General features: G+C 44.0%; 2 protein-coding genes across 4 annotated transcripts in view; one reads left to right on the top strand and one right to left on the bottom strand.

Annotated features, from left to right (window-relative positions):
• Window positions 1–1,472: 1,472 nt before the first annotated feature.
• Window positions 1,473–11,760, top strand: RIOX2 (ribosomal oxygenase 2). 2 transcript variants are annotated; one of them, XM_050333644.1, is made up of 9 exons: window positions 1,473–1,904; window positions 3,082–3,201; window positions 4,189–4,317; window positions 4,851–4,954; window positions 7,229–7,331; window positions 7,945–8,110; window positions 8,608–8,696; window positions 9,917–10,027; window positions 11,239–11,760. In XM_050333644.1, the coding sequence occupies exons 1-9, from the start codon at window positions 1,473–1,475 to the stop codon at window positions 11,398–11,400; spliced, it is 1,416 nt and encodes a 471-aa protein (XP_050189601.1). In that variant the 3' UTR covers window positions 11,401–11,760. The 2 variants fall into 2 exon arrangements, with proteins under 2 accessions (XP_050189601.1, XP_050189602.1); XM_050333645.1 differs by having other exon boundaries at window positions 11,242–11,760.
• Window positions 11,761–12,197: 437 nt separating this feature from the next.
• CRYBG3 (crystallin beta-gamma domain containing 3) overlaps window positions 12,198–24,972 on the bottom strand; it is a 78,373-nt gene continuing 65,598 nt past the window's right edge. Inside the window, exons 17-21 of one of the 2 annotated variants that reach the window (XM_050333634.1) lie at window positions 19,793–19,932; window positions 16,778–16,901; window positions 15,164–15,322; window positions 14,398–14,557; window positions 12,198–13,900 (exon numbers count right to left, since the gene is read on the bottom strand). In XM_050333634.1, coding sequence (XP_050189591.1) covers window positions 13,812–13,900; window positions 14,398–14,557; window positions 15,164–15,322; window positions 16,778–16,901; window positions 19,793–19,932 — 672 coding nt within the window. In that variant the 3' untranslated portion in view covers window positions 12,198–13,811. Of the gene's footprint in view, window positions 13,901–14,397; window positions 14,558–15,163; window positions 15,323–16,777; window positions 16,902–19,792; window positions 19,933–24,972 lie in introns of those variants that run through there. The other variant, XR_007631049.1, reaches the window with a different exon arrangement.

Genomic DNA, 24,972 nt, shown 5'->3' on the forward strand with positions numbered 1-24,972 from the left:
ATCTCGAACGGAAGTGACAAGATTGAATTCAAGTTTTGCCTTTTCTCTCTGATTTTCTTTCAGCAAGACCTAACTATATTCCTAAACTCTTCCTGAGTAGCCAGCCCTTTTTTCCATAATTGGTAGGCTCTCTTTTTTACCCTAATTTCCTTTAAAATCTCCCTGTTCAGCCAGACCGGTCATCTTCCCCGCCGGCTCGCCTTTCGGCACATTGGGACAGGCTGTTCCTGTGCACTCAGGACTTCCTTCTTGAAGCACGTCCATCCCTCCTGGACCCCTTTGTTTTCCAGGGTAGTTTTCCAGGGTACCCTCTGAACTAGTCTGAAAAGGCTGAAATCTGCCCTGCAGAAGTCCAGCACAGAGGTTTTATTGATGGCCCTCTTTGCACCCCTGAGCATTGAAAACTCTCTTATTTCATGGTCACTGTGCCCCAGACAGCCTTCGACCACCACATCTCCCACCAGCCCCTCTTTGTTTGTGAACAGCAGGTCTAGCGGGGCCCCATCTCCGGTGGGCTCATTTACCAGCTGGAGCAGAAAATTACCCTCTATACACTCTAGGAATCTCCTGGACTGCCTCTTCTCTGCTGTGTGGAGTTCCCAGCAGACATCCGGCAGGTTAAAGTCACCCACAAGAACGAGGGCTGGCGATTTTGAGACATCTGCCAGCTGCCTGTAGAATAATTCAGCACCCTCATCACCCTGGTTGGGTGGTCTGTAGCAGACTCCCACCAGGATGTCAGGATTGTTGGCCTTCCCCCTGATTCTGATCCACAGGCACTCAACCTTATTGTTACTGACTTCAAGTTCTACAGAGTCAAGGGACAATAACACACAGAGCCACCCCTCCACCTCTCCTACCTTGCCTGTCCCTTCTGAAGAGCTTGTAGCCATCCATGGCAGCACTCCTGCATCCAAAGCAGGGGCGGTGGGTGAGGGAGGGGATTCTGCCCCTGTGCCCCGCTCTGGTGATTCTCCACTTGGAGCGCTGCATACAGCTCTGGAGCCCCCAACATGAGAAGGACACAAACCTGTTAGAGCAAGTCCAGGGAAGGCCAGGAAGACAATTAGAGGGATGGAGCAGCTGTGAGACAGGCTGGGAGAGTTGGGGTAGCTCAGCCTGGAGAAGTCTCTGTGGAGACCTCCTTTGTTCTACATAAACCAAGTCTGACAGCTCGACAAGACTGAAAGCAGAATCTTGGCCTTTTAGTTCTTAAACTAGTAAATTTTACAAGTTTTAAAGTTGTAAATGTAGTAATTACAAATAATTAACAGAAAGGCCTAACAGTGTTCCCTGTCTTCTGTAAAACTGTTAATGCTTGGAGCAAATAGTGAGGCTCTGAAGCCAGAGCTGTTCCTGAGATACTCTGATATCCCACAGGATAAGTTAAGAGTTGCTGCTCTGGGCCCATGAGGTCTTGAGGTTGTGTTGCTGGTTGACTGTTTTGGTCCTTTCTCCTCTTGAAAAGGAATATGCCCAAGAAAGGAGGGAAGCATGCTGAAATGGGAAAAGAAACACAGGCACAGTGTAAACGAGCAAAGCTGGAAGTGGCTTGTTCTCCATCAGTCCTGTGTTTTGAGAACCCAGACAGCCTCTTCAGAAGCTTGATCTCCCCCATCAAAGAAGAGGTGTTTTTCAAGGAATACTGGGAGCAAAAGCCACTGCTTGTCCAGAGAAATGATCCCCTGGTGGCGGCTTACTACCTGTCGCTGTTCCAGCTGTCAGACTTGAAGGAACTGTGCAGCCAGGACCTGTATTATGGGCGAGATGTGAATATCTGCAGGTGTGTGAATGGAAAGAAGAAGGTTTTAAATAAAGAAGGCAAAGTGAATTACATGCAGCTGAAGAAGGATTTTGACCAGAAAAAGGCAACAATACAGTTTCATCAGCCTCAGAGATTTAAGGTGAGATGGTTTCACTGGATATAATTAATGCTGGCTTAATAATGTCGTGTGTTTTGCTTGAGTTGTGCTAGACATGGCTTCATCTCTGTCCCCAGGGGAAGAACTTGACACTGATGACCAGCTGAAGTCTCTACATGAGCTGTATTAAAACACAGTTTATACTTTTGCACTGTCCATCATGTTTCACTGCTCTGCAGTAAGAACAAAATCTGATTCATGCTATAATAGATATAATAATATATTCTTTTTTGAAATTTTGCTTTGTCACAGAAAAGTTAAAAAAAAAAAAAAGCACAAAATTGATGATTAGGCATCTGTGCTTAAATTATCCCTTCTGCCCTGCTGTTTCCTTGTGCAAACTTTGTGGCTTTTGAGCCACTTCGCTTTAATGAAGGGCAAAGTGGGAAACCATGTGAAATATTTCCAGGACACTCCACTGTTCTTGCCAATGAATTGCACCATGGAAATGTAGCAGCCCATCTTAGCTGAGTGTCCTCAGTCCTTGTGTTTGAGAACGAGACAGCGGTGCTGCACAATTGCGTAAAGGACTTGGATTCTTGGAGGTGCTTTGATTTAGGTAGTCCTAATTTTTTGTCTGAAGGTGTCAACACAATTTAATTGTGAAGTGGACCCAAATAAGGTCCCAAATACAAGCTGAGTCCCAGGTATAGTGTTCCTGGCTGCACTTGGCCAAGTGCTGCTGTTTGCCTTGGCAAGTTGTGGTGTTTGCCTTCACTGCCTTGTCTGTCACATGTTGGGTGTGGATCAGTAAAGTTTGGTTTTGAATATTCCCAAATGATTGGAGTAATTGGTGAGAGGTCTCTAAGCTTTGTATTCTCTCTCTGGTGAGAGAATGCAGGTCCTGCATGAGCTTATTGTCTTTTGGTGTTTTGCTGTTTGTGGGATTATTTTCCTCTGTTCAGCCTCGTTTGTCTGGTTGTGCAGCCTAAAGAGAATAAACACATGTTGGGGCATCAGACTTTTTGGCTTAGCAAGCAATCTCAAGGCAGATCCCCTTGCATCTCCAGTGCTCTCCTTCAGGAGAAACACTGGTACAGAGCACCTGCCTTCCCAGCCTCTGTGTCCCTGATGGGATCATTCTTCCCAAGCCATGGGGAGGATGTGGGCCAGGCTTGGCTGAGCTCTTCAGCAGTAACAGCATCTTTTGTTTTCACAGGAGGAGCTGTGGAAGATTCAGGAGAAGCTGGAGTGCTACTTTGGGTCTCTGGTGGGGTCCAATGTTTACATCACTCCCCAGGGATCCCAGGGCCTTCCTCCTCACTATGATGATGTCGAGGTAGGACAGCACAACCTTGCCTGTGAAACTGCATGGGCTTTTGCTGCTGGCAGTGTTTGCTGTTGTGTGTGTGCTTCTAACCCTCCCCCCCACTAAACATTATAGGAAAATGTTGTGGGGTTTTTTTTATTTGTGTTTCCTTATATTTGTTTTTCTTACATATTTTTGCTGAAGATGTACTAATAGTAATACCTAATCATAATATCATGTAAACTTGGCTTTCCCTGGTATTTCCATTAGATGAAATGAGAATTTTGTTTTCACAGCTGCAGAAGCTTTGTAGCACCTTTTTTCATTTTCACTTCATTCAGGCCCCAAGAATTTAAAAGTCCTTTTTCCTTTACTAAGTGCTTGCTCTTTCTTCAGCTGGACAGTGACAGCAGACTGGTTGTGCTTGTTGGTCCTGCTGTTTTTAAGAAGTTACTGATGATGAATTCCTGTGGTCCAAATGCATTTTAAATCAGCTTCTAAAAGAAAGATACTAATATACACTGCATTATAAAAAAAAGTTGGGCTACCCCACTTAAACCAAATTAAAAAATCCAACCCTTATATGTATATTTTGCTTTTTAATATTTTCATTTCCATTAAATACGTCTGGAGTTTCATTTTTCTTATGCTTGTTGTTCAGCAGCCTCACATCCAGCATTTTTGGCTCATGCCATCAACCCCCTTGGAGCACCCTATAGAGGTTTCTGCTGTTCTGTTGGGGATAATCCTCTTTCACCTGAAATTTTGGATATTTGTGTGGCAGATGTCTCTTTTTGAGTGAGTTCTCAGGCACTTAAGTGACTGGAGAGAAACAGGGATTTCCAAATGCCTACCCTAGGATAAAACAGATCCCACTTCACAGCTCCTCTACCTGTTGTCTCTAAACAGAGACCAAAAAAATTAGTTCAAATGTAAATTTCTCTGAATTGTAGCTATCTAAAAATTAATGTGAAAGGAATTACTTCCTTACAGATTTGGATTTATGGTCTTTTGCAGGTGTTTATCCTTCAGCTGGAAGGCGAGAAACACTGGCGGCTCTATAAACCAACGGTGCATTTAGCTCGGGAATATAATGTGGAATCAGAAGATAGGATTGGGAATCCCACACATGAGTTCATTTTAAAGGTATGAGAATTTTTTCATTGTGGAGTTCTAATTTACATAGGTGAGAAGAAAGATGAGGGAAGAGGAGGAAGGTTGTACCTGTTTTTTAAGTGTTTTAACTGAAAATCTCAGACAACAGTATTGTAACAGATTACAATTTTTATAGAATATTTGGCTTTTCTTGTGGAATAGTAGCCTTTTCTTTTGATGTGATCTGAACAAATTCCCATTTCACTGCTCCTCTGCCAGCCCACTGTGTTGCCAGCAGCTCCATCTCAGCTGCTTCTTTGTCCTCTTCATGCAGCTCAGTAGGAGTCTGCATGTTCTGTAATGGTAAAAAGCTTGTTTTGTGTTTTCAGACAGTAAATATTGTCACTAGGTTGGAAAGTTTAAGGTTTTGAACTTCTGGCTTAGTGTTCTTTATGTTATTAAAGTGTACATTGCAGGATTGCTCCATTTTGTGATTTTAAAGAATATATATTGTCAGACTGTCTGCTCAAAGAGTATTTTCTCTGTTTTGACCTGGTGCCCTAAATATACCAATTTTCTTGCAGCCAGGTGACTTTTTGTACTTCCCAAGAGGGACCATACACCAAGCTGACACTCCTCTTGGGACCTCCCACTCAACACATGTGACCATCAGTACCTACCAAAACAAGTAATTATTCTTTACCTTTTGTTTTGTGTGGCTTTCCTCTGCCAGGTGATGTGTGCAAGTAGTACAGACCTGAGATGCTGTGAAGGTTTGGGGAAGGAGGGAGGCAAGGCTGTTGCTGTTTGAAGCAGCATGTTTGAGAGGTTTTCGTGCAGCAAGCTTGATTGCTTTTTAATTGCTTATTTTATTATTTACCAGGTGTAGGCTTTAATGTGGAAGATGCTACAACTGCAGACTCACTCCTATGTTTAAAAAAAATCTTTCTTCAGTGGCTGAAGTTACTGTTCATTTCATAGCTCACATAAAGAGTCATGAGTTACTCCTTTTATCATGTTTTCTTCTGTATTTGGTACTCACCCACACTAATCTTCTGATAGATTTGCTGCCAGTTCTTCCTTGCAAATATTTTCTGCTTATCTGTGTTTTTTTTATCTCCTACCCCATATATGCAAGTCAGATTTCTTATGACACACTCCTGGTCCTTGTGCCCACACTCTTATCACATAGGGAAATGTTCTTGCCACTTAATCAGCCTTCCAGGTGCTGGGTTTGGAGTCATTGGCCTGGGTTAGGAATTAGGAAGGGCAGAACAAGTTTGGACATATTCTAGATAACTGTGAGATGAATCTCTAACCACCAGCTGTGCCATTCTGGAAGCCCAGGATGGGCTGGTAACTCTTCATGTGGCCACTCCTCCAACATGGAGAGAGGGTTAAGAGGAAGCTGCTCAAAGGTGTGAGTCTTCCTAAAAGTTAGGTTCAGATTATTTCAATTTACACTTGTGTTATTTTATTCAGAAGGCCAAAACAAAAACCCCAAAAGAGAGGAAAAGGAAAAGCTGCACTTCTTTCAAGGTTAAAAAGTGGAGTCACCCCCATTAAGGCTGTTGGTAATGAAGTGCTGACATCCTGCCTCTGCACCTGCTGTCAGCTAGTGTAGGGAAAACAAGCAGGAGTCCTTGTACAGGCTGGTGTTCTGATTTGGCTTGTAGATGGAAGTATGATCTGGAAACATTTCTTTGGAAAATTGAAGAGAAATCCTTGAAAATAGCTGTGGAGGAAGTGCTGGTGGAGGCGGCACTTTCAGGTATTTTCAGCTTTGTCTGAGCCAGATCCCAGCAGGACAGAAGTGTGCACGTGTGGGATAAGCAGGGCAGTTTGGAAAAGGAGCGAGTAGCTGAAGACAGTTGCTGGCAGATGGAGACTATGGGGGCAAGAGGAGGGAAGCAGTGAAAAGTAGAAGATGTCTAATTCCTCTTACTGGCCAGAGTTCTTTCCTCCCACTGTGTAGCAGACTTGAGTGGAGATGATAAAAAAACATTAAGACTATAAGGAGTGGCATTTTTTTTCCTAAACTAAAGTAGTGTGTAGAGATCAGTGCTGCAAATAGGAGTGCTGAGGGAGAACAAGAGCAGAGGATGAAGTGTATGTTGGAGGACAGGCCCTGCCCTGCTGCCCGGCCTGGGTGGGTGGGAGTTCTGCTGGCAGCCCTGGGTGTTTGTCCCATAAATCAGCCTCAGGATGTGGGAGGGAAGAAAGTCACCCATGGACAGGGCAGCACTTTGGCATAAGCTTCTTCCTGCCAAGGTCACTCGAGCTGGGCACAGAAGGTGCAGGAAGGAGCAGGAGTCCTCCCTCTCCTCCTCTGGTTTATTGTTACAATTGAGGAACAGAAGCACAGGGATCAAACCCGATGTTTTTGGTTAAGTATGTAGAATAAGAATGCAAACAAGACACCTACAAACTGCCTGTCAGGTATCATTAAAATCCCTGTAGGCATCTTCGTTTTGGGGTTGTAATTAAGTTTCTAGTAAAGCTGAAAACCACTGCCATGTTGGATTTGATAACCCTGGGTACCTCCTTCAGTATAAATGTCTCAAAAGCACATTAAGTGACACAACCAACCCCACACACTTCACTGTGTGTAGTGGGGCTGTGTGTGCATGTGGCTGGATGGTAAAGGCCCCAGGAGGAATTCCTTCCTTCACTTAAGCTGAAGGCAGTGATAAATGGCAAGCACCTGGAAGCAAAAGAAACTGGACCCTTCTCAAGCCAGTTCCTTCCCTCTGTAGAAGGGCCACTGACCTGAAGGGGGTGAGAACATACATGAACTTCAGCCACTGCATGAGGCTACAGAGCAGTAACAGAAGGGCCATGAAAGGCACTAGACAGGTTTTGAATTCTCAGAGTTTCCAGCCCGTGACACCAGTTGTGATGTCTCTTTTATTTCAGTGCATCTATTTCAGTAATTTTTTTTTTGTTTCTTCCTGTCCGTCAGCTCTTGGGGAGATTTCTTACTGGATGCAATTCCTGGCCTGGTGTTTGACATGGCAAAAGACGATGTGGTGCTGCGAACGAGCATCCCAAGGCAACTGCTGATGGTAGGTAGGTGGAACTGAGGGAATAATGGTGCACCCAGACGGAACTTCAGAACCTGATCTGCTCTGAAGGCTCAGTGCAATGGCACTGCCTTGTCTAGCAGCCTAGCCACTTGTTTTGAAGTCTTCAGGATGACTATTCTGAGGCTGGCTTCATCTCAAGCACTGCCTGATTCATTACACTCTTTTTCTTTCCTATCACAGTGTCCTCGTATGGCTTGTTTCCTTCTAAAAGTAAAGCTGTTTGCCTGGGATCTGTCAGCCAGGCATAATTACTCTCAGGCCAAGCTTTTCAGTCTTTAAAAGTTAGTGAATATGTAAATTGTTGTGTGACCTCTTTATGGTGGTCCTGTCGTGCTGATCAGCTTCAGGAGGAAAAAGTGTCTCTTCAACTGCATTTGCACGTCCTTTAGCATGGCAGTAGCCCCAGAGCAAGGGAAAGAGGTGCTTTCATGGGGAATGTCTAAAATGAAGAAAGGCAGTTGTTTTGCGACTGAGTGTTAACCTTGCAAAGATAGAAGAGCAGCATCCAGAGTTTTACAGCATTGCTGTACCAGCATAGGCCTGGTCTGTATGGCCTGAATTCATGTGAGAACAACTCTGTGTGGATATTTAGCAGGTGAATACGGCTGACTCCACCAAAAAGCTGAGCAGCCTTTTGAGGAGGCTTGCAGACCACCTGGACCACACCAAGGAACTGAGGTCATCTGACATGAAGAAGGACTTCATTATGCACCGGCTGCCGCCTTGCTTGGGATGTGACTCTGGTTCCTTGACTCCAGGTAGGTTTTGAAGTTACTAAAACTGGCTGATGTGATGGTAGAGCTGTTGCTAACTCTGCTCCTCTTGGGACTTCTGGTATTTTATGGTAGGCAAAGATCGCAGTCCAGCATCAGCTTCATGTGCTGTGAGGCCCCACGTGGGTGTTTGCTCCCTGTGTCTAGTGGGAGAGATGACACTCCTTTAGAGTGGAATAAAGGTTATCCCAGACTGGAACTGGCAGCTGTGATAAACTGTATCCTGAGAGCATTTAACTGGTAGCAGTTGTCTCTGGGGTCTAGCTTGCTATTTATTACAGCTCTTTGTAGACTGGAAAGGTGAGAGAATTAAAAAAATCTCTTTCTCCTTGGCCCCTCCACAGCAAGTTTGAGGACATGTGGTGTTGAAACAGGTTAACAAACAATCCAGCCCTGAGAGAGTGGAGAGAGCACAGAGGGGCCTCAGTTTGGACCGTTTATCTGTTTTTCTTCCTTTCTAAGGGAGGATTTATTTTCCTTAGGTGGGAAATTGCCAAAAATAGACAGCAAAATCAGACTGCAGTTCAGAGATCACGCTCTCATCTCCGTGGAACCAGATCAAGAGAATGCTGTGAGTACTGTATATTTGGGGTGGGCTGGGGAGCGCATGTGAGTTGTTTCTCTCTTGTACAAAAGGGTCATGCAGTTGCACTCAGTTGGCTCCTGCATCCCATTAGGATACTTTGGGGTTGTTTGTTGAGTGATGTGGCACATTCCAGCCTTCTGGAGGGGGGCTACAAAAGTAAATTCAGCCTGTGATTCTCTATGGGAGGTGCATGGCTATTGTCTGAGGTTTGATGGGGTAGATCGTTACAGCAGCTAAATGGCCTCTACAGGTCTTGATAATAGATTTTTTTACTATTCTTTGTATTAAAGAACACGAATAAGTTATAAAAATAGGTTTCCTCAAGAGAGGGAATTCTGGTGGTTGCAGCTGCTGCTGTGGCTCCATTTAATCTTCACTTCTAAGTTATCTCTGTATCCAAGCAGGTGCCAGTGGCACTACTAAGTTGTTCCACAACACTGATACATGCATCTTGTATTATGCTGTGTTTATACTAAGTCTTATCCATGAAGGTTTATTAGGATAAAATTGCAGAAGTGCTTTTTTTATCTCACTTTAAAAAAAGGGGGTGGGACACAGCAAAGATTATCTTGTACAGTAGGTGGTTTGTTTTTTTTTTTTGGATGAGTGGAATATTTCTAAGAAAAGCACACCATAACTTTCTGATCCCATCTTGCTTGTGTCCATACTGCTGTGAGACTGTGTAGGTTTTGGAGACTTTTTTCCCCCTCAGTTTTTTGGCCATCTTGCCTTCTGACGTCACAGAGATCAACCTAGGATGACAGGACACATGCAAGACTTGTGTCCACAAATTCCATGTGCAACCTGCCCAGAGGGCTCTGAATTGCTTTGCACAGCTTTGACCAAGGACTGATAATGGGCATGTGATTTTTAAGAGACAGATCAGTATCAGACTGGAAATGTGTTGATGCACACCTGTTCATTATTACTTTCCCTTAAATGGCCCGTTTTCTGTACAGCATCAGTCCTGGGACTCCAGTAGGGGCAGTTTTAAGGTAGAAGATGATAGCAGATAAATTTTCAGAGGTGTTTTGGAGAGTCCCTTATTGCTGTGGAAGGTTGGCTGTTGGAAAATTCATTTGGCAGGGTGACTTGTGCGCTTTGTTGTAAGAGTAACTCCAGAATTAAGGAGCACTGGCAACAGCAGTGAGAGGAGTCTGAGGGTGTGGATCATGTGTAACTGTTTCCTCCCTGCTGTCTTTTAGGATGAAATTCGCAGGGAGATGGTTTATGTGTACCATTCCTTAAAGAACAGGAGAGACACTCACATGATGGGGACAGAAGATGACACTGCTAGTGAGGATGGCACGTCACAGGTTTGTTCCTGCAAACACACCAAAAATTATCTTCCCATGGTGGTTTTCCTGCATTAGATGAGCTTGCCCAAAATGGCAGCAGGGCCTGGGTTCTGTTGTGATCCTCAGCACACAGAGCATTCCTGCCCATCCCTGCAGTGCCCAGTGAGCTGAGGCTGCACCACAGAGGCAGTTAAGCGTAGAACTGAGTAATGTGATCTCATGCTTAATTAAACACTTGAGATGTTAACAAGGATTTCTGGTGCATACCTTATGTCCCAGTTAGCAAAGCTACTGGAGCAACTAAAACCAGCTCTTTGAGTGGTGTGTCCTGCTGAGGCTACTGGATAGGCCAGCACATAGTCCCTAAGGATCACTGCCATGCTAACCCCATGTTAGATTCTGTATCCAGTGGAACACACTACAGGGGTGTTCATTTTAGGGTAGGGTGGGTCAGCACTGGGAGTAAAGACGTACCTTGTTCTGAAAATGTACTTACTTTTTAGGTTGTCTCTCTGTTCCTGCTCGCAGGTACAATGTGCTTCTGCTGTCATAAACCCTTCTTAAAAGTGGCTTTGAGCTTTGGAACCCTTATTTCTGCTTCTATGGCAGAGAGATGCTGTGTCTTAGGTCTGTGATCCAAAACACTTGAATTCAGGTCTGCACAAATAGAGGCAAAACAGGACACAGTCTGTCCTTGTCTCAGTAGTTACAGCAAGGCTTTTGAGGTAAATCTCACTGGTCCTCCAGAGCTGAGGTTGTACACTGAACAAGACACCTGAACAAGACACGCAGATCCCAGAATATTCCTTCTTGCCCTTGAAGACTCCAGGCCTGGTAGTGGAGCTTCTCTGTGCTTGTGTCAAACTGTATCCAAAGACTGCATGTGGCAGCTAGAAATAAACTTCTGTGACCTTCCAAAAATAATGTCTAGGGTTAAGGCAAGAGTGTAAATTTAAGGTTATATAATGCTTCAGTGCGGAAACCACAGGAGAAAGCCATGTGCTGCAAACATCCCCACCTCTTAAAGTGTGCTAGAACATAGAAGACAGTTTAGCATTTTCCCTACAAAGACAAAACAGGCCTGGATAAAACTGTTGGAGAATGCTCACCAGTGCCATGTGGGAAGGGAGCACAGTGCTGCTGCTCCCTACCCACAGTCTCACACATTGCTGTGCAATAAGGACACTGCTCTCAGCTGAAGGATATTTTTTCTATTTCTTCTTCCCCAGCAGACTCACGGACTCCGCTTTCCTTTGTCATACTTGGAAGCACTGAAGCAGATCTGGAGTAGCAGCACTGTTAATGTTAAAGAGCTTAACCTCACCTCAGATGAAGAGAAGGAAAACCTTGCCTTGTCCCTGTGGAGTGAATGTCTGATTGAAGTTCTTTGATGCTTCTGTGAATGAGCTGCTCCACTAAAGGAGTGTTTCTGGCTATTAAGCATCTCTTGAGAGGGAGGCTTATTAAATTACTTCCTTATCCATCCAGCCTCTGGTTTGTGGTGCTGTCTAATAAATACATACTTTTCTTTCCTCAGTTTTGGGAAACTGGACATGGGGAAAAACAGGTAAGCTGCTCGCTTCTAGTGAGCCATAGCTGCATATGTGGGGATGCACAAAGTCCCTCCCAATAACACCAGTATCCCCTTCCCTCGGGAGAGCTGCTGAAGTTATACATGGAGCAGGATCCAGAACCTTAGGCATAGAACAGTAACTTGTTTTTTTCATTTGTAAAGTTCAGCAACAAGAAAACATGTTTGTTCTGTTTGATTGGCCTGACAAGACAGAAGCTTCTCGGTAAAAGCTGTGTGTGCTGTTTCCAGGGGGAAGATTTTGCTCAAGTAAAGCCCTTTCGTCTCAGATGCTGCCAACACTGGAATAAACAAACAATAGCATTTAACCTCTACCTCCCCCAGCACCAATTTTCATGTGAAAATAACCCAAAAACCTCTGGCTGGAACCTGCATCTTCAATGCTCACTCAAATGGGTTTTGATGAGTAGTAGTGCAGTTACTTGAATATTAAAAATCAATGAACTATTAAACTCATGTGACAGCAGAGTTGTGTACTCAATATACTTACCTCTTTTTCTGTCCATTTGAAAAGAAATATTTTACAGGAACGTGCTTGTTGACATCTGCTAAAAAACTGTTGTTTAGTTTGTTTAAAAAAGAAACCAACAAACAAAATGTTCCTCCTAAAAAGTTTTATACAGGTAAAATATACATGCTTAAGCATTTTACATTCAAGGTCTCCTAAGTACAAAAGCCTGCTTCGCTTTGTTATGTAACACTGAGACACCAAATCTGATTTAGTCATTCTTCATTAAAAAAACTACAACTTTTTACACAGGCTTTTAAAATTTCATATGGAAAGCAAGTCACGTGCAGAACACTTGATGTACTGATTTACATGGAAAAAAGCTAAACAAATGTTTTAGTTGGAAAAATATATACATATATTTGAGGATCTGTTACTCAAACAGCAGATTTATGATAATTTTAGAATGTAAAACAGTAAGTGCAAGTAGATTTTTTTTTTAAACAATACTATATAGAACTCCATTTCATACAAAAATAGACATCTATATATTTTATCTATGGCAGACATAGGGTTATGTCTTTATTTGTTTGGGGTGATCCTGTTTGAGTGCACAATAGTTACAGCTTTTGGAATCTAAAATACCTTGTCTTTAGCTAACCTGAACTCTTTAAATAGTCTTAGAATACATACCTGGAAAACATACCCTGAATATACAAATATGAAAAAAAGAAGGTATTTTCAATGAAGTAGGTATGTGATGCTGAAACCAGTGATCTGAGGGATTTCTCATCAAGCAAGCACTGGAATGCAGGCTGCCAGCACCTTTGAAAACACATGCCAGGGTGAGCTGTTTTCTGCAGGAAGACATGGTTTCAACACCAAATGACATTGCATTAAATTAAGCTCTGTACACTGAACCAAAAATACAGCTACATTTGAAATCGCTGCTGTGCTAAACGCAGCTTTAGCCCTTGCAGAAGTGCAGCCTGACCCAGGGCCATTTATCCCTGGTTTGATACATGCACATATGGCTCCTGTTAAAGGTGATCTTCAAGGATAACTCACAATTGCGTGGGCAGTAAACGGGCCACGGGGCAGCAAAAACAGTTCCTGGCTCTGGGAATTTGGTACTATGAAAACGAGAGAAGGCAAAGGCCGACAAGTAACGTTGAGGGGGTGAGAGTCAGGCTTTCTCTGTCACCTCATTTCACATGCTGAGCTGGAATTCCAGTTCCAAGTTGTCTTTATGAACATAATAAATTGCATTTTAGCAAGATTTGAGCTTCACAATTGCTTGGAGCCCAAACAGTTTCACTTGGGACATGAAAGTCCATCTCACCTTCATTCAAGCTCACCAGTGCATTCATTCCTTGGGGAGCTTCCATCAGTGTGAGGAAGATAAAGACAGTATCTCTGAAGAGCCTTTCACATGTTATCTCTTGCAGTTCCTATACTGCAAAACCTATGTCTAGTCTTTTATACTTTCATACCTTTCATACTGCAGATGAAGAGTAATAGTGACTTTCACAGGAGCAGCCTCTGAAAAATCAGCTTCCTTGCAGAGAGACATTGCATCAACCTCCCCTCTTCCAGATTTGTGCAAAATTCAGTTCTTTTAAGAGATGGTATGAAGGAAAGTAGAGAGGAGTTGCTGCTTATGGTTCCAGTGGTGTGTGACTTCAGTAGCTGTGTTCTTGTTTTCCCCCTCTAAGATAGACGTTAATAGCCCGCACAAGGTCCATCCGTGGGGTGGGTTTTACTCACAGTACTTCTATATCCCATTTCTGTGAAAGTCTGTCTTCTACTGGCTGATTCATAATGATGTGGTTCTTGTCATAATAATTTCCTCCTTAAAAACAAAAGAAGGTCATGAAAGAAATTTTTTTAAAACAAATGCTCATAAAAATCTATGGATAATCTTTAAGAAGTATGACTAAGTAGGAAAATCAGGTGAAAAACAGAAATTCCATGAGGTGTCTGTAACTGAGCAGTGACAATTTTAACCAGTCTTTTTTTTTAAACTTCCTTTCACTTTTTGAGCCACAGCTGTTCTGTGGTTGCTTCTCCACCATTTTGTCTTCTGTAACTCACATTTCTTGCCATCAGCACTGCTTAACTCCCTAAAGTACAATAGTTGATCTGATCCAAATAAACCTCTGGAATCAAAAGAGAAAGGTTCCTCCCCCTCCTGTTGTTCCTTGTCCCACTGTCAAGCAACTGGACATAAACTTAACAGAAAACCTTAAGTACAAGAAAAAAAAAAAAAAGGAAAATGACAATTAACCCTAATCAAAAAGCACACCTAAAACATGTGAGAGGTTTAGAGATGGTTTGTTTTTTAAATACCTTTAATATCAAGCACCAGTTGTTCACTGAGGTATGAACTGATGGTTCCATCCTCGTTGAATCTCCACTTTTGTCTGTCCTTCCCATGCTCTGCCCAGAGGGCAACTTTGGCCCCAGGCACATCTCTGCCACCAATGACATCCAGACAGGCATTGTTGGCCTAAGGAACAAGAAGAGAGGTGAGATCCAGGCCACAAAGCCTCAGTTTTGTGCCTGACTTGTTTCAGGCACTGAGCATACGTCAGGAAATCATGCTGGAGTGATAAGAAGCCTGACAAGCAAGAGAGGAGCAGATTATGCAGCAACTGATCAGCTGCTTGGTCAAAGGCGGTGTCTCTGCTACTTCAGGCTTTTGTGTTATCAGCTTTTTATGTTAAATTATCAGCTTTTTTTATACCAATAACAGTTATCAAGGGCAGCATTAATAGAAAATCACTTAATTCATTCACACATTACTTTTCAGATAAGTTCTTAACTATTCAAAGTTTTAAACTTAAACTTGCGACTTTGGACAAAACCAGGTTTCTACTTCCAGGAACATCAGTCCCCTTAGACAGATGTGAGAAGTAGCCCAACTTGCCCAAGCAGACAGAGCAAAGTGACCTATCCATAGTAAGTAAGAGGATGTAGGTTTTTTTAAGAGTTTTGGTTTTAAGAGAGAACAAAGCCATCTGGGTGTTAGTGGCGGCCTAGAGTAAAAGCAAGAAGTGAAGGTCAGAGGAGAGCACGGATAGAACCCACCCACTTCCAGCACCTGGAAACTCACCCTGGACTTGAAGAGTCCCCGGCAGTAGTGCCAGACCTGGGTGTTCCTGCCGTTGTAGGGGGATGCACACACTGACGTTGCTCTGACGTCTGCCAGGCTCCCAGCCACAGTCAGGTACCGACCCTGGGCTCGGTTCCTCACCCTCAGGTACACTGCAGGCTGGGAGGGTGTGAGGGGAGAGTTACAACACAGAGATTACCACAGCTGATGTGAGAGAGCCTCCCCTCCACCTCATATCAGTTTTCTAAACATTACATCCAATTTCCAGTATCAGAAAAGGATTCTTTTTTCTGTTAGAAAGAAATACGCATGTGAAGCAGCAGCAAGTGGCTTTCACAGCTCTAAGCAGCAATGGCAGATGGGTTTTCTTTAAAAAAATGTACTTATGGCTGTAGACGTAATTTCTGGGATATGCAAACATGTCTAGTTCAGTGCATTTCAGTCACTCCAAGGCCAGGCTGTGGGCTGGACTCCACAGGCTTTTTATTCTTATGACACAAAACTACTGAGTTTGGTATCCAGTAACTTCAACCCCCATTAACTGGAGTATACGGCAGAGATAAACCACTTTTGAACATACATTCTGCTTTGGAACATACACAAAAAACAGGGTACTGGCTCGGCATCCCTGTTTACTCACTTTACTCAAAAAATAAGAGGATTTTGTAGGGCTGTTACAGGGTTTGAGCTTTTGCTCTGTCATTCCCTGATTTCAGTGCAAATAAAGAGCAGAGAGTTATAAAGAGCAGCTCTGTTGGAACCCCAACTCAAACAGTTTTTCTTCTGGGAATTTTGAATCCCCTTTTTTCCATATTAAAACAAGCAGACAATAAAGCCTCTCTCCCACCAAGCATCCATAAACATAATGTGCATCAGCATAGAGTATAGTTATTCCTTACAAGGAACTGTGAAGTCTCTGAGCAAAGCCTGTCTCATTTTGCAAGGCTGGGCAGTGACAACACCTGTTTCGACTGGTCTGGAGCTTCTGTGTGTCACTGATGACCTGCTGGGCCTTGGAAAGGCAGAGAAGCACAATTCTACCTCCTTCTCCTTGATTCAGGGACATTTATCTCAGTTTTGCTTCTCCATCTACCTTTTGCAAAGCTCCTAAGAATGTTGTGGTTTTGAGACGTGAGCCTTTGAATGAGATGGAAACTGGCATTACTTGGAGTGAGGCAGAGAGGGAAAACCTGGTGGGACTGCATGAAGTTTGCCTGTTTTGGAAATCCAGGCTAGAGAACAATAAAATTTGCTCTTGCTTCCATTTATGTTAATTATGAAATGTGGAATTGGTTTTCTCATTATATTGTTATATGGCAAAAGTGTAAAAATAGAGCATCTCCAGAACATGCTAATAAGCAATTCAGAAAAACAAAACTTGGCTTCAAGAAACGAGGAATTATTTCCCTTTAGGAGCTGAACATAGATCTCAATAACTGCCACGAGAGGAATTTTCTGCTTCAGTAATCTTCCAGTAGGTCTTTCCGGCTGTCACCATTTGGCCTGATTTAAGGAGTACAACACACACCACTGTACTTGCTGCTAGAGCTGACACTTGTGCACTAAGTCCCTGTCCAAAAAAAACACCCCTGTCCTCAAACAGTCTTACAGTACCTGCTTCATGGGACGAAGGGAGCCAATTACTTTCCAGCCACTGTGTTCATTCCAGTTTGAAATCTCACTGGGCTCCAGCAGAATCTGCCTTCCTAAAAAATTACATCCCTCGTACGCAATCCACCTGGATACAGAGAACAGAACGTGAAGGACCTCGTGTTAACCACAGCAAACCCAAACTGCCGGTCAGGGCTGTGCTCCTGAAAACCCCAAACCTCTCCACAGTGGTGCTTGTGTCAAACCTCTATTTCTGTGCTGCAGAATGCCCCCCACGTCAGTGGTTTGACTGCCTTCTGTTGACACTGAGACGTGTTTTCTGTTTGTCCGCCTGAAATTTGTAAACTCCACTCCTTGTCTCCCCCCTCTTCCCCCCATTTTTTTTCTCCACAAATAGGAGAACTCAGGTGGGAATAATGCTGGTTTCAGCAGGCAGAGTTAAGAAACTAGGAAGCCACACAGCAGGTGCAGCTTTGCCTGGTTGTACATATTAATTACGGGAGGATCTTGTCCTGTGTTTACATTACTGTTAAAGCTTTTTATAGCTATTCCACCTGTCTGAAAACACAAAGTGTTTACTCCAAAACCTACACCCTGCTGTAGCAGACTTCCCTGTAATGAATATATCTGAGCTGTGGGCATGACTGAATCCCTCACCACTGGCATATACAGACCCCTTGTTATCTGGGCATCTGCTCAGTAAATGCTGCTTACAAAGGGCAGCTTCAGGATCACAGATCCCTTCTGTTAGTATCAATAGCACATTGTTGTGTGGACAGTAAATGCCTGACTCGTTAACTCCTCTGGACACAAAGCAAACACTGGTTTCCCCGGTTACCTGTTTTGCAGGTCAGCTGCCAAGATCACAAGGGGTGGGTGAGCTGTAAGTCAGTGAGAAAGCATCCACAGTGCTCACAGCACCTGGAATTTGCTTTTCCTGTGGCACATAACTTGGAGGAACTTGACAGCCAGCCTTGCTTAGGGCTCCATGGAGCCTAAAGTGTGCTGTGAAAGGCCTTGCAATGGGGCTGTATCTCTGTTTCCTCAAATAAAGTCCCATCCCTCCTGACTAACAGGTATCCAGAGCAGTCTGACCACCACTCTGTGTTCTTTATCCTTCTAATGCATTCCTGACTTTTTTCCTTGCAATGCTTTCTGTCAGGTAACTCAGAATTCATTTGTTAGTAATTCTCTTGGAGCACAGGACAGTCTCAGTTGGAATGCAGTTTCACAGCAGACATTTATAGGAAACAGAGAGGGGAGAGACTGTCACAGTGATCACCAGATGAAGCCAGGTCAGGCTTCTGGCCCTCAGCAACACAGACAGAACTCATCTCGGCTCTCACCAGGCTGTGCCTCCTGTTCCCCATCTCAGAGTATCTCAGCAGCCATCCCCCCCCTTTGGCAAGTCACAGCCCAGGCTTGTGCCATTGCTGAGGTGGCCAGTAAATCTTTGTTATTTGCCTAAAGTTGACAGCGGGCTTTGGGACAAGGAGCTAAAAACCCTGCGAATCCGCCTTCCTGAGCTCTCAATCACAGATAAGGCAAACGAACCCACAGACTTCCCGTGATAACCTGACACCTTTAGGCTACCTATCTGCCGTGTGGGATGGGGACAGGCTGGGGGGGTCTGTTTCCTAGGGAGCATCACAAACAACTCAGAGGAAGCCCAGCCACTCTGCCCCGACCGTTCTTCCCAAAGACAGGGAAGGAGCTGACCTGGCTTGGATGCACAATAAAGATGCAGGAGGGGCTGGAGTGCTGCACTCACTCTCCCATGCTTTCTTGCTACGTGGTCCTAAAGCCATCACCCTTCCTTTACAGCCAATTGCATGGGCAAAGGGATTTAATATCCCAGTTCCACACCCCTGATGAGAGGGCAGAGAAAGCTCATAAAGAGATGTTTCCCAGCAGGACGAACTTTAGACCTCAACACTTCCACAGAAGAATGGAGATTTACACACTCCCACCAGAAATAAGTCAGACGTTCCTCCCAGAGAAGGCCTTTCCCCTTCCAAATTAACACAGATCACAGAAAGTGTGCAGTTCTCAGCCAAACAGCAGCTGTTTGCCACCCTCATCTAGGGCACCTCAAGACAACAGCAGCAGATCATCACTCTACATTCCCAGCAAGGTTTCAGGATGGAAGTGGCACAGATGTTAGGGACTAGAACTCATAGTGAACTGGCAAAGCTCTGTGGGGAAGCTATTCACTATTCTCTCAAGAAAATTACAGCCTTGTCTGTGTGAAGAAGGTGAGGAAAGGTCAAACATAAACATGTGAAATGTGTGTCACATTAGAGGAAGCAGTTTCCAGCCAGTCTCAGTCGCGGGATGAGACTCTGCAAATTGTTTGTGGCTGCTATGGATGTGGAGGCTGAAAACCTGGTCAGAGACAGAACACATGAGAGGTTTTCCAAAAGGGGAAAGGGCAACATGTGGAAGAGGTCAGAGGGTCACTCCTGCAGATGTAAAATGTTTTTCACAGAAGAGCCTGGGTGCGTGTTCACACTCAGGGAGGAGGGCTAAACTAATAACAGAAGCAAATTACTGTTCCAGCTGTCAGATCCACCCTGAGCGAGCTTCTCTCAGATGCTGCTGCCTCTTTGGCAGCCAGTCAGCACATCAGTGGTTTAAATCACTGCAGTTTATAGGTGGTATTTTACAGCCAGTTAATAAAGGCAGTTCGAGTTTACACTACCTGTCTTTGTAAGTCAGTAATCAAAACTTACTTTTGGCTCCTGGCTTGAACAACAGGCTCTACTGGTCATATTCCTACTGTATAGGGATAAAAGGATGATTCTTACAAGGGGAAATACACCCTCTGCCCAGAGTTTTTGTTCAGTTTTGGGTCTTGATACAAAAAGTGTGCTTGGCATTCAACTGCATTTTAGAATTTTATATTGTCTCAAAATTAAAGTTAGAATGTGAAACATCCTATAAACGGGGTGAGAAAATGCATGTTCAGTAGTGGCCCCTACAGTGCAAAACTGACAGGAATATTTCTTCCATACTTACAGTCCGCTCCTCACCCACACAGACTGAGTGCAAAAATGAAGGTCCTCATTCAGAACAGAGCTGATGGGTTCGCTGAAGTGCAGCTCTCTGCCCTTGCAGCATTCCAGGGTGAAAAGACTGATGGAAGGCTCAGCAAAAACCTGGGGAAGGAGGAAGGAGAGAGAAAAAAAAGTGAAGTTTTAGCAGGAATAGTCTAACTTCAGGTGTCAGACATGATGCCCACGTTTGCCCACTTCGGCTGAATTTCCACGTGCTTTTGGCTCAGATCATGCTCCCCTTAACAAAGAAGGAAAAAAAACACAAAGCACACGGAGCTGGAACACACTGCATTTATGAGTGGCTTTGTCATCAGAGCGTGGCAGCCCCACTGACACATGCCAGGCACAGTGAGTCACTTTGTGATGCAGAGAGGCCTCTGCATCTGAGAAAACTCATTTTTATTTGAATCATCAGGGCCTTAGTTTTTGCTTTGCATAAATCCAGGTTATTTACTTATCGACGGAATATGCAGATTACACCTAAAGCAGCGATGCAAATCACAAGTACAGTGTCCATAGCCCTCAGTTAGCAGTAGTTCACCGCAAAAATCTTAGACAGCTACAAACTGCAAGAGGTTAAAAAGGTCAACTAAAAAGCTTTCAATGTTTTAATCAGGCATTCCTATTTTTCTCCTGACAATCCTGAAGAAAAAGCATAATTACTAAACCCTTCAATCTCATGTAGAATTGAAACATTTTTCACTTAATGTCCTTTTTTACAGTTGACAGATTGCCTATGAAAGCAAATAAAAGGATCAGTCTGCATGAAAATGTGGTACTGCTATAAGATCAGCAGAAAAACAGAGGAAACATTTAAATACACAAAGTCTGTGCCTTCGTGCAAGGAACACTGGCACAATTCTACAGCATTTTTAACCTAAAACCATAAGAGGAATATTGTAACCAACAGCATAAGCACTTGAAGTTTTCATCTTGATGCAGCTGCAAAGGAGGAGGGAACAGGTCTGGGTAACCTCTGATCAGCCTTTCCAGGAAAGTCACCTGGGTTTTAGGAGAGGTTACTCTGACATAGCTGGCTCAAGCAAAAATTAGGATTTCTCTTGCAGCAAAGATATGGCCTCAGGTGGAATGAACAAAGCAAAATCTTGAATTAAAGTTGACACAGGCACCGAGTAATGAGGAGAAATTAACTTTTATGTATGAGGAGGCACATGTATTGTAGTGAAGTGTCTCTGAGCTGCTCAGTGGTGATTCAGGACACGCAGATTTACTTGACACTGACTCAGAGCACTTGGTATGTAGCTGTTTGGTCAGAATCTGCCTCAGAGAAGTTGTTTTCCTCTGCCAACCAGTGCACGTACAATCTAAGTCATGCAACACTGCAAGGACAAAGAGTTTGCTGAGACATTTTAAAGAAGAGCTTGGGGATCATCCACTCAGAGACATTTTTCAAAGCCCACTGTACTCCTAAAACACTAATGTTACAAACCAGAAACAGATTAAAACCTGCAATGCTTTTATTTTGGAAGGTCAGTTCTTACCAAGTGCCTTCTGCTGGAGGGGCTGGGTTAAATTTACAATGTGTGACTAAAGGCTCGCTTTGAAATCCAGACCAGCAGGTAGGTAGCTATTTCTCAGGTTGCTCTGCTCAGCAGGACAGTATCAGCACACTCCTGTTTGCAAAAGTCTTGGCACTGCCTTTCACCTGAGCAGACACCAGAAATCGTGTCCAGAACAGGTCCAACAGGGTCAATTTTCACAAGGGCATTAGTGACCATGAGAAACATCCTTTGGCAACAACTGTCTTTACTGAGGCTGCTCTTGCCTGGCTACTCCCTTCGGTGTGGGATGGATGCCTGGCTGAGGGAGAGGAATACAGTACTGGACAACAGAACACCCACGGTCCAGTCCCAGCTACACAAAATGAATCATTGCCTGGCCCTGGGAAACCAATTCATTCTTGTATCTGATTTCATTATCTGCCTCACAGGAATGCTAGGAAGATTGGTTAACACCTGTACTTAACTTAGAAAAAGATAATCAATACAGAAATGCAAGAACTGTCATGATTGATCAGAGCAGGAATAACGAATGCCTCAAAAGAATAGGGCAAAAAAGCAATCCAGCAAAAAAAGCATTGCACAACCTACAGCCTCGATGTCATTTTTGGTTTTAGAAACATTCAGACTGCTTTAACTTAAGGACTGATGTTAACACTTTAGAAGGAGAACTAAGTGCTCATTGCAACAATACTGGCTATTCTTGTCCACGGAAATCACAGTAAATATGACAGGGAGTTTGACAATACAGCCTGCCTGAGAAAAGGCAGCACTAGAGCTCCCCATTGCAAGAACATAAGGGTCTCTATCCCAAAAGATTAACCTCTTCAAGCAACAAACACTGGGCAAATTCCCCAATAAGCAACCATGGCTCTATAAATGGCACAGTTGTCTTCACCCACTCTTTTGCAGCTTTCCCTTCCATGAACCCATGAAAATGCAAAAGGTGTGGAAATGCTGATGCAGGCATGGAAACCTGCAGTATTGCAGCCCTATTTTTTCCTCACAGAGTATCAAACCAAAGGACATAATACTCTCACTATCAGTGCACACATATGCTTTGTTCCTACAACTTTTCCTAAACTTTTGTCCTTCCTCCCAGAAGGACAAAACAGATCATTCTAAATTTGAGCAAAATGAAACAGCAGGAAAAAAGAACATCTAGGGCCTCCTAAAGATTTAGCTTGAGTATTACAGTCCTTGGAGAACAAGCACATAACATTTGTTATATTTGTTTGCAAACATTTTGTTTGCATGAAAGCTGCATTTTCCACAGAACAAATTATTCCTTCAAGTCTATTCCTCATCTCTATTTGGTTGATCTATTTTTGGGGAAAAAAGAAGTCCAGGTTTTCCAGAAGTTCTTTACTGTTTCATATTGATTAAGGCAGTGCTGTTACCCCAGTCACAAAAATTCCACTGCCACCTTACAGTGCTGTTCCATCAGGTCACAAAATCCCACCAATGCCATGAAGGAGTACTGCAAATATGGAATGTTAATCCTCAAATTCTGCTTCCAAAACAGAGCTCAGAAATCCTGCAGCAGCTGACAACATCTTAAAAAGCCCCTCAAAACAGATTTGAAGTGAAAACTCAAGAAGTTACACTTTACCACTTCGCTCACCTGCACAAAAACCAAGGTAACATATCGGTAATTATCACCACAGCCTTGCAAATTAGCAAGGGAATACCCAGATCCCATGCCCCTATTTTTCTCAAGCCCATTTTGTTCTCCTATCTCCTATCTGGCTGATACAATCTACTTCTAAAATATATAGCTGGCCACACCTACACCACTGAACAGGCTTGGACTGTTCCCAAAGGCTGCTAATGAGCTAGCCTTTGTACTACTAAAAGCATATTTTTTTCCCCTCTAGCAGTGCCATACATGGACCTCTTCTCCTAGCGAACATCTGGGATGCAGAAGCCTCACACAGAGCAATGCATGGCTCCCCACCACAGTGTGGGAGTCCTTCACAGCCACACTTGCAGCAAATTCATCTCACTGGAAGTGGAGCAGGAGACAATGCACATTTAGGGCTTGGTGCTGGGGTTAAACGTTCTCCCTCTCACACATCAGCGACCAAGAGACACACCTTAGGTCTGGTATTTAAAGTTGAATAATGGAAGGGGTTCCCAGTGCCACAAATTAATTCAATAAAACTACACAACAGCTCCACTTGGGAATAGCATTGCTTGTCTCTTGAATGAGCTAACAGCAGTATGTTGTAATAAAGAGGGCTCTGTTCCAGGCAGTGTTTTGTGGACAATGCACAGAAGGAGCCACGGCTGTTCTGACCACAGACGGAACCCACTGCTCCGTGCTCGGCCTCACGTCGATGCCACACAAAGCCTGGGAACCCTGACCTGGCTCATCTGCACTCACAATGACTTAGGGGCCACTGAGGGCACTGCTATTTGTGAAACAGGTGGGGTTCAACAGCATTTTATGCTGTTTAGTGCCCTGATTTTGTAGAATATGAGGGCTCCTATTTGAGAGAGAGGAACTGAGCTAAGAGGTGCAGGTCTCTCCCAAAGCAGAGGAAGACGTGTGAGCTTCCCACGCACAGCCTGCCAAACACACTTCTTCCAGGGCCTGGCCCGCAGTAATCTAGGGCTGCCCACTAGACCAAACTGCACAGTTACTTCCCCGAGAGATTACAGGCTGGGGGATTGGGAAGAGACCTACTATTCCATGTCAAAACTTCAGTCTGATTTAGCACAGCAGTGTCCAAAAGCCTAACTTAAAAACCAGGCTCTCAGCAGGTGAGGTGGGAAGCTATAGCTCCACTGTATCTGTGTAGTCTAGTGAAAAGTTGAGCTCTCAAGCTCAAATTGTACATCCTTCCCACCATGCCCATGGCTTTTGGTGGTTGGGTTTGCTTGAGAGTTTTTTTGGTAAATTTTCTTTTGATTGCTTTGTTTGTTTGTTTTGGGGATTTTGTTTTGGGTTTTTTTTTCTTTTGTTTTAAAAATCTGTTCACAAATGAGGAAAAGGACTTCATATGTGAAAAAAACCACTGAACTGAGTACTCCCTGAAGTCCAGCTTCATGAGAGTTACCCTGAAGGACACATGTCCCATAGGCTGAGTTTGTGTTCTGTGATCAGGGGAGGAGGGAGAGTTTTGCAGAAGTTGGTGGCTGTCACTAGAGAGGAGTAGGCAGATAAGCCACTTACTTCAATTTCAAGACTGAAGCTCATGGAGGACCATGGTGGAGCAGAAATCCACCTGCAGCCCGTGGAGGGCCCCACACAAGAGCAGGTGGATGCCCGAAGGAGGCTGTGACCCCATGGGAAGCCCAGGTGAGAGCAGGCTCCTGGCAGGACCTGTGGCCCCGTGGAGAGAGGAGCTCACCCTGGAGCAGGTTTTGCTGTATTTTCTCTCCCCTGTCCACTTAAGGGAAAATGATAAAGTGGCCTTGGTGGGCACCTGGTGCCCATCCAGGGTGAACTTGCCACAACATCAGTGAGAAAAATGTTAACCAATGCAACTTGTACAAAACAGAGCAACTCTGAGCCCAGAACACCCAAGAACACACACCTACAAGTGACCATGTGCCTAAGAACACGCAGCCCAACTTGTTCCTAACCCAGAAAATCCTGTAAGCCAAGAAAACAAAC

Source organism: Myiozetetes cayanensis, unplaced genomic scaffold (assembly GCF_022539395.1).
Source record: "Myiozetetes cayanensis isolate MyiCay16 unplaced genomic scaffold, myiCay2020 scf5-8, whole genome shotgun sequence".
Taxonomy (NCBI): domain Eukaryota; kingdom Metazoa; phylum Chordata; class Aves; order Passeriformes; family Tyrannidae; genus Myiozetetes; species Myiozetetes cayanensis.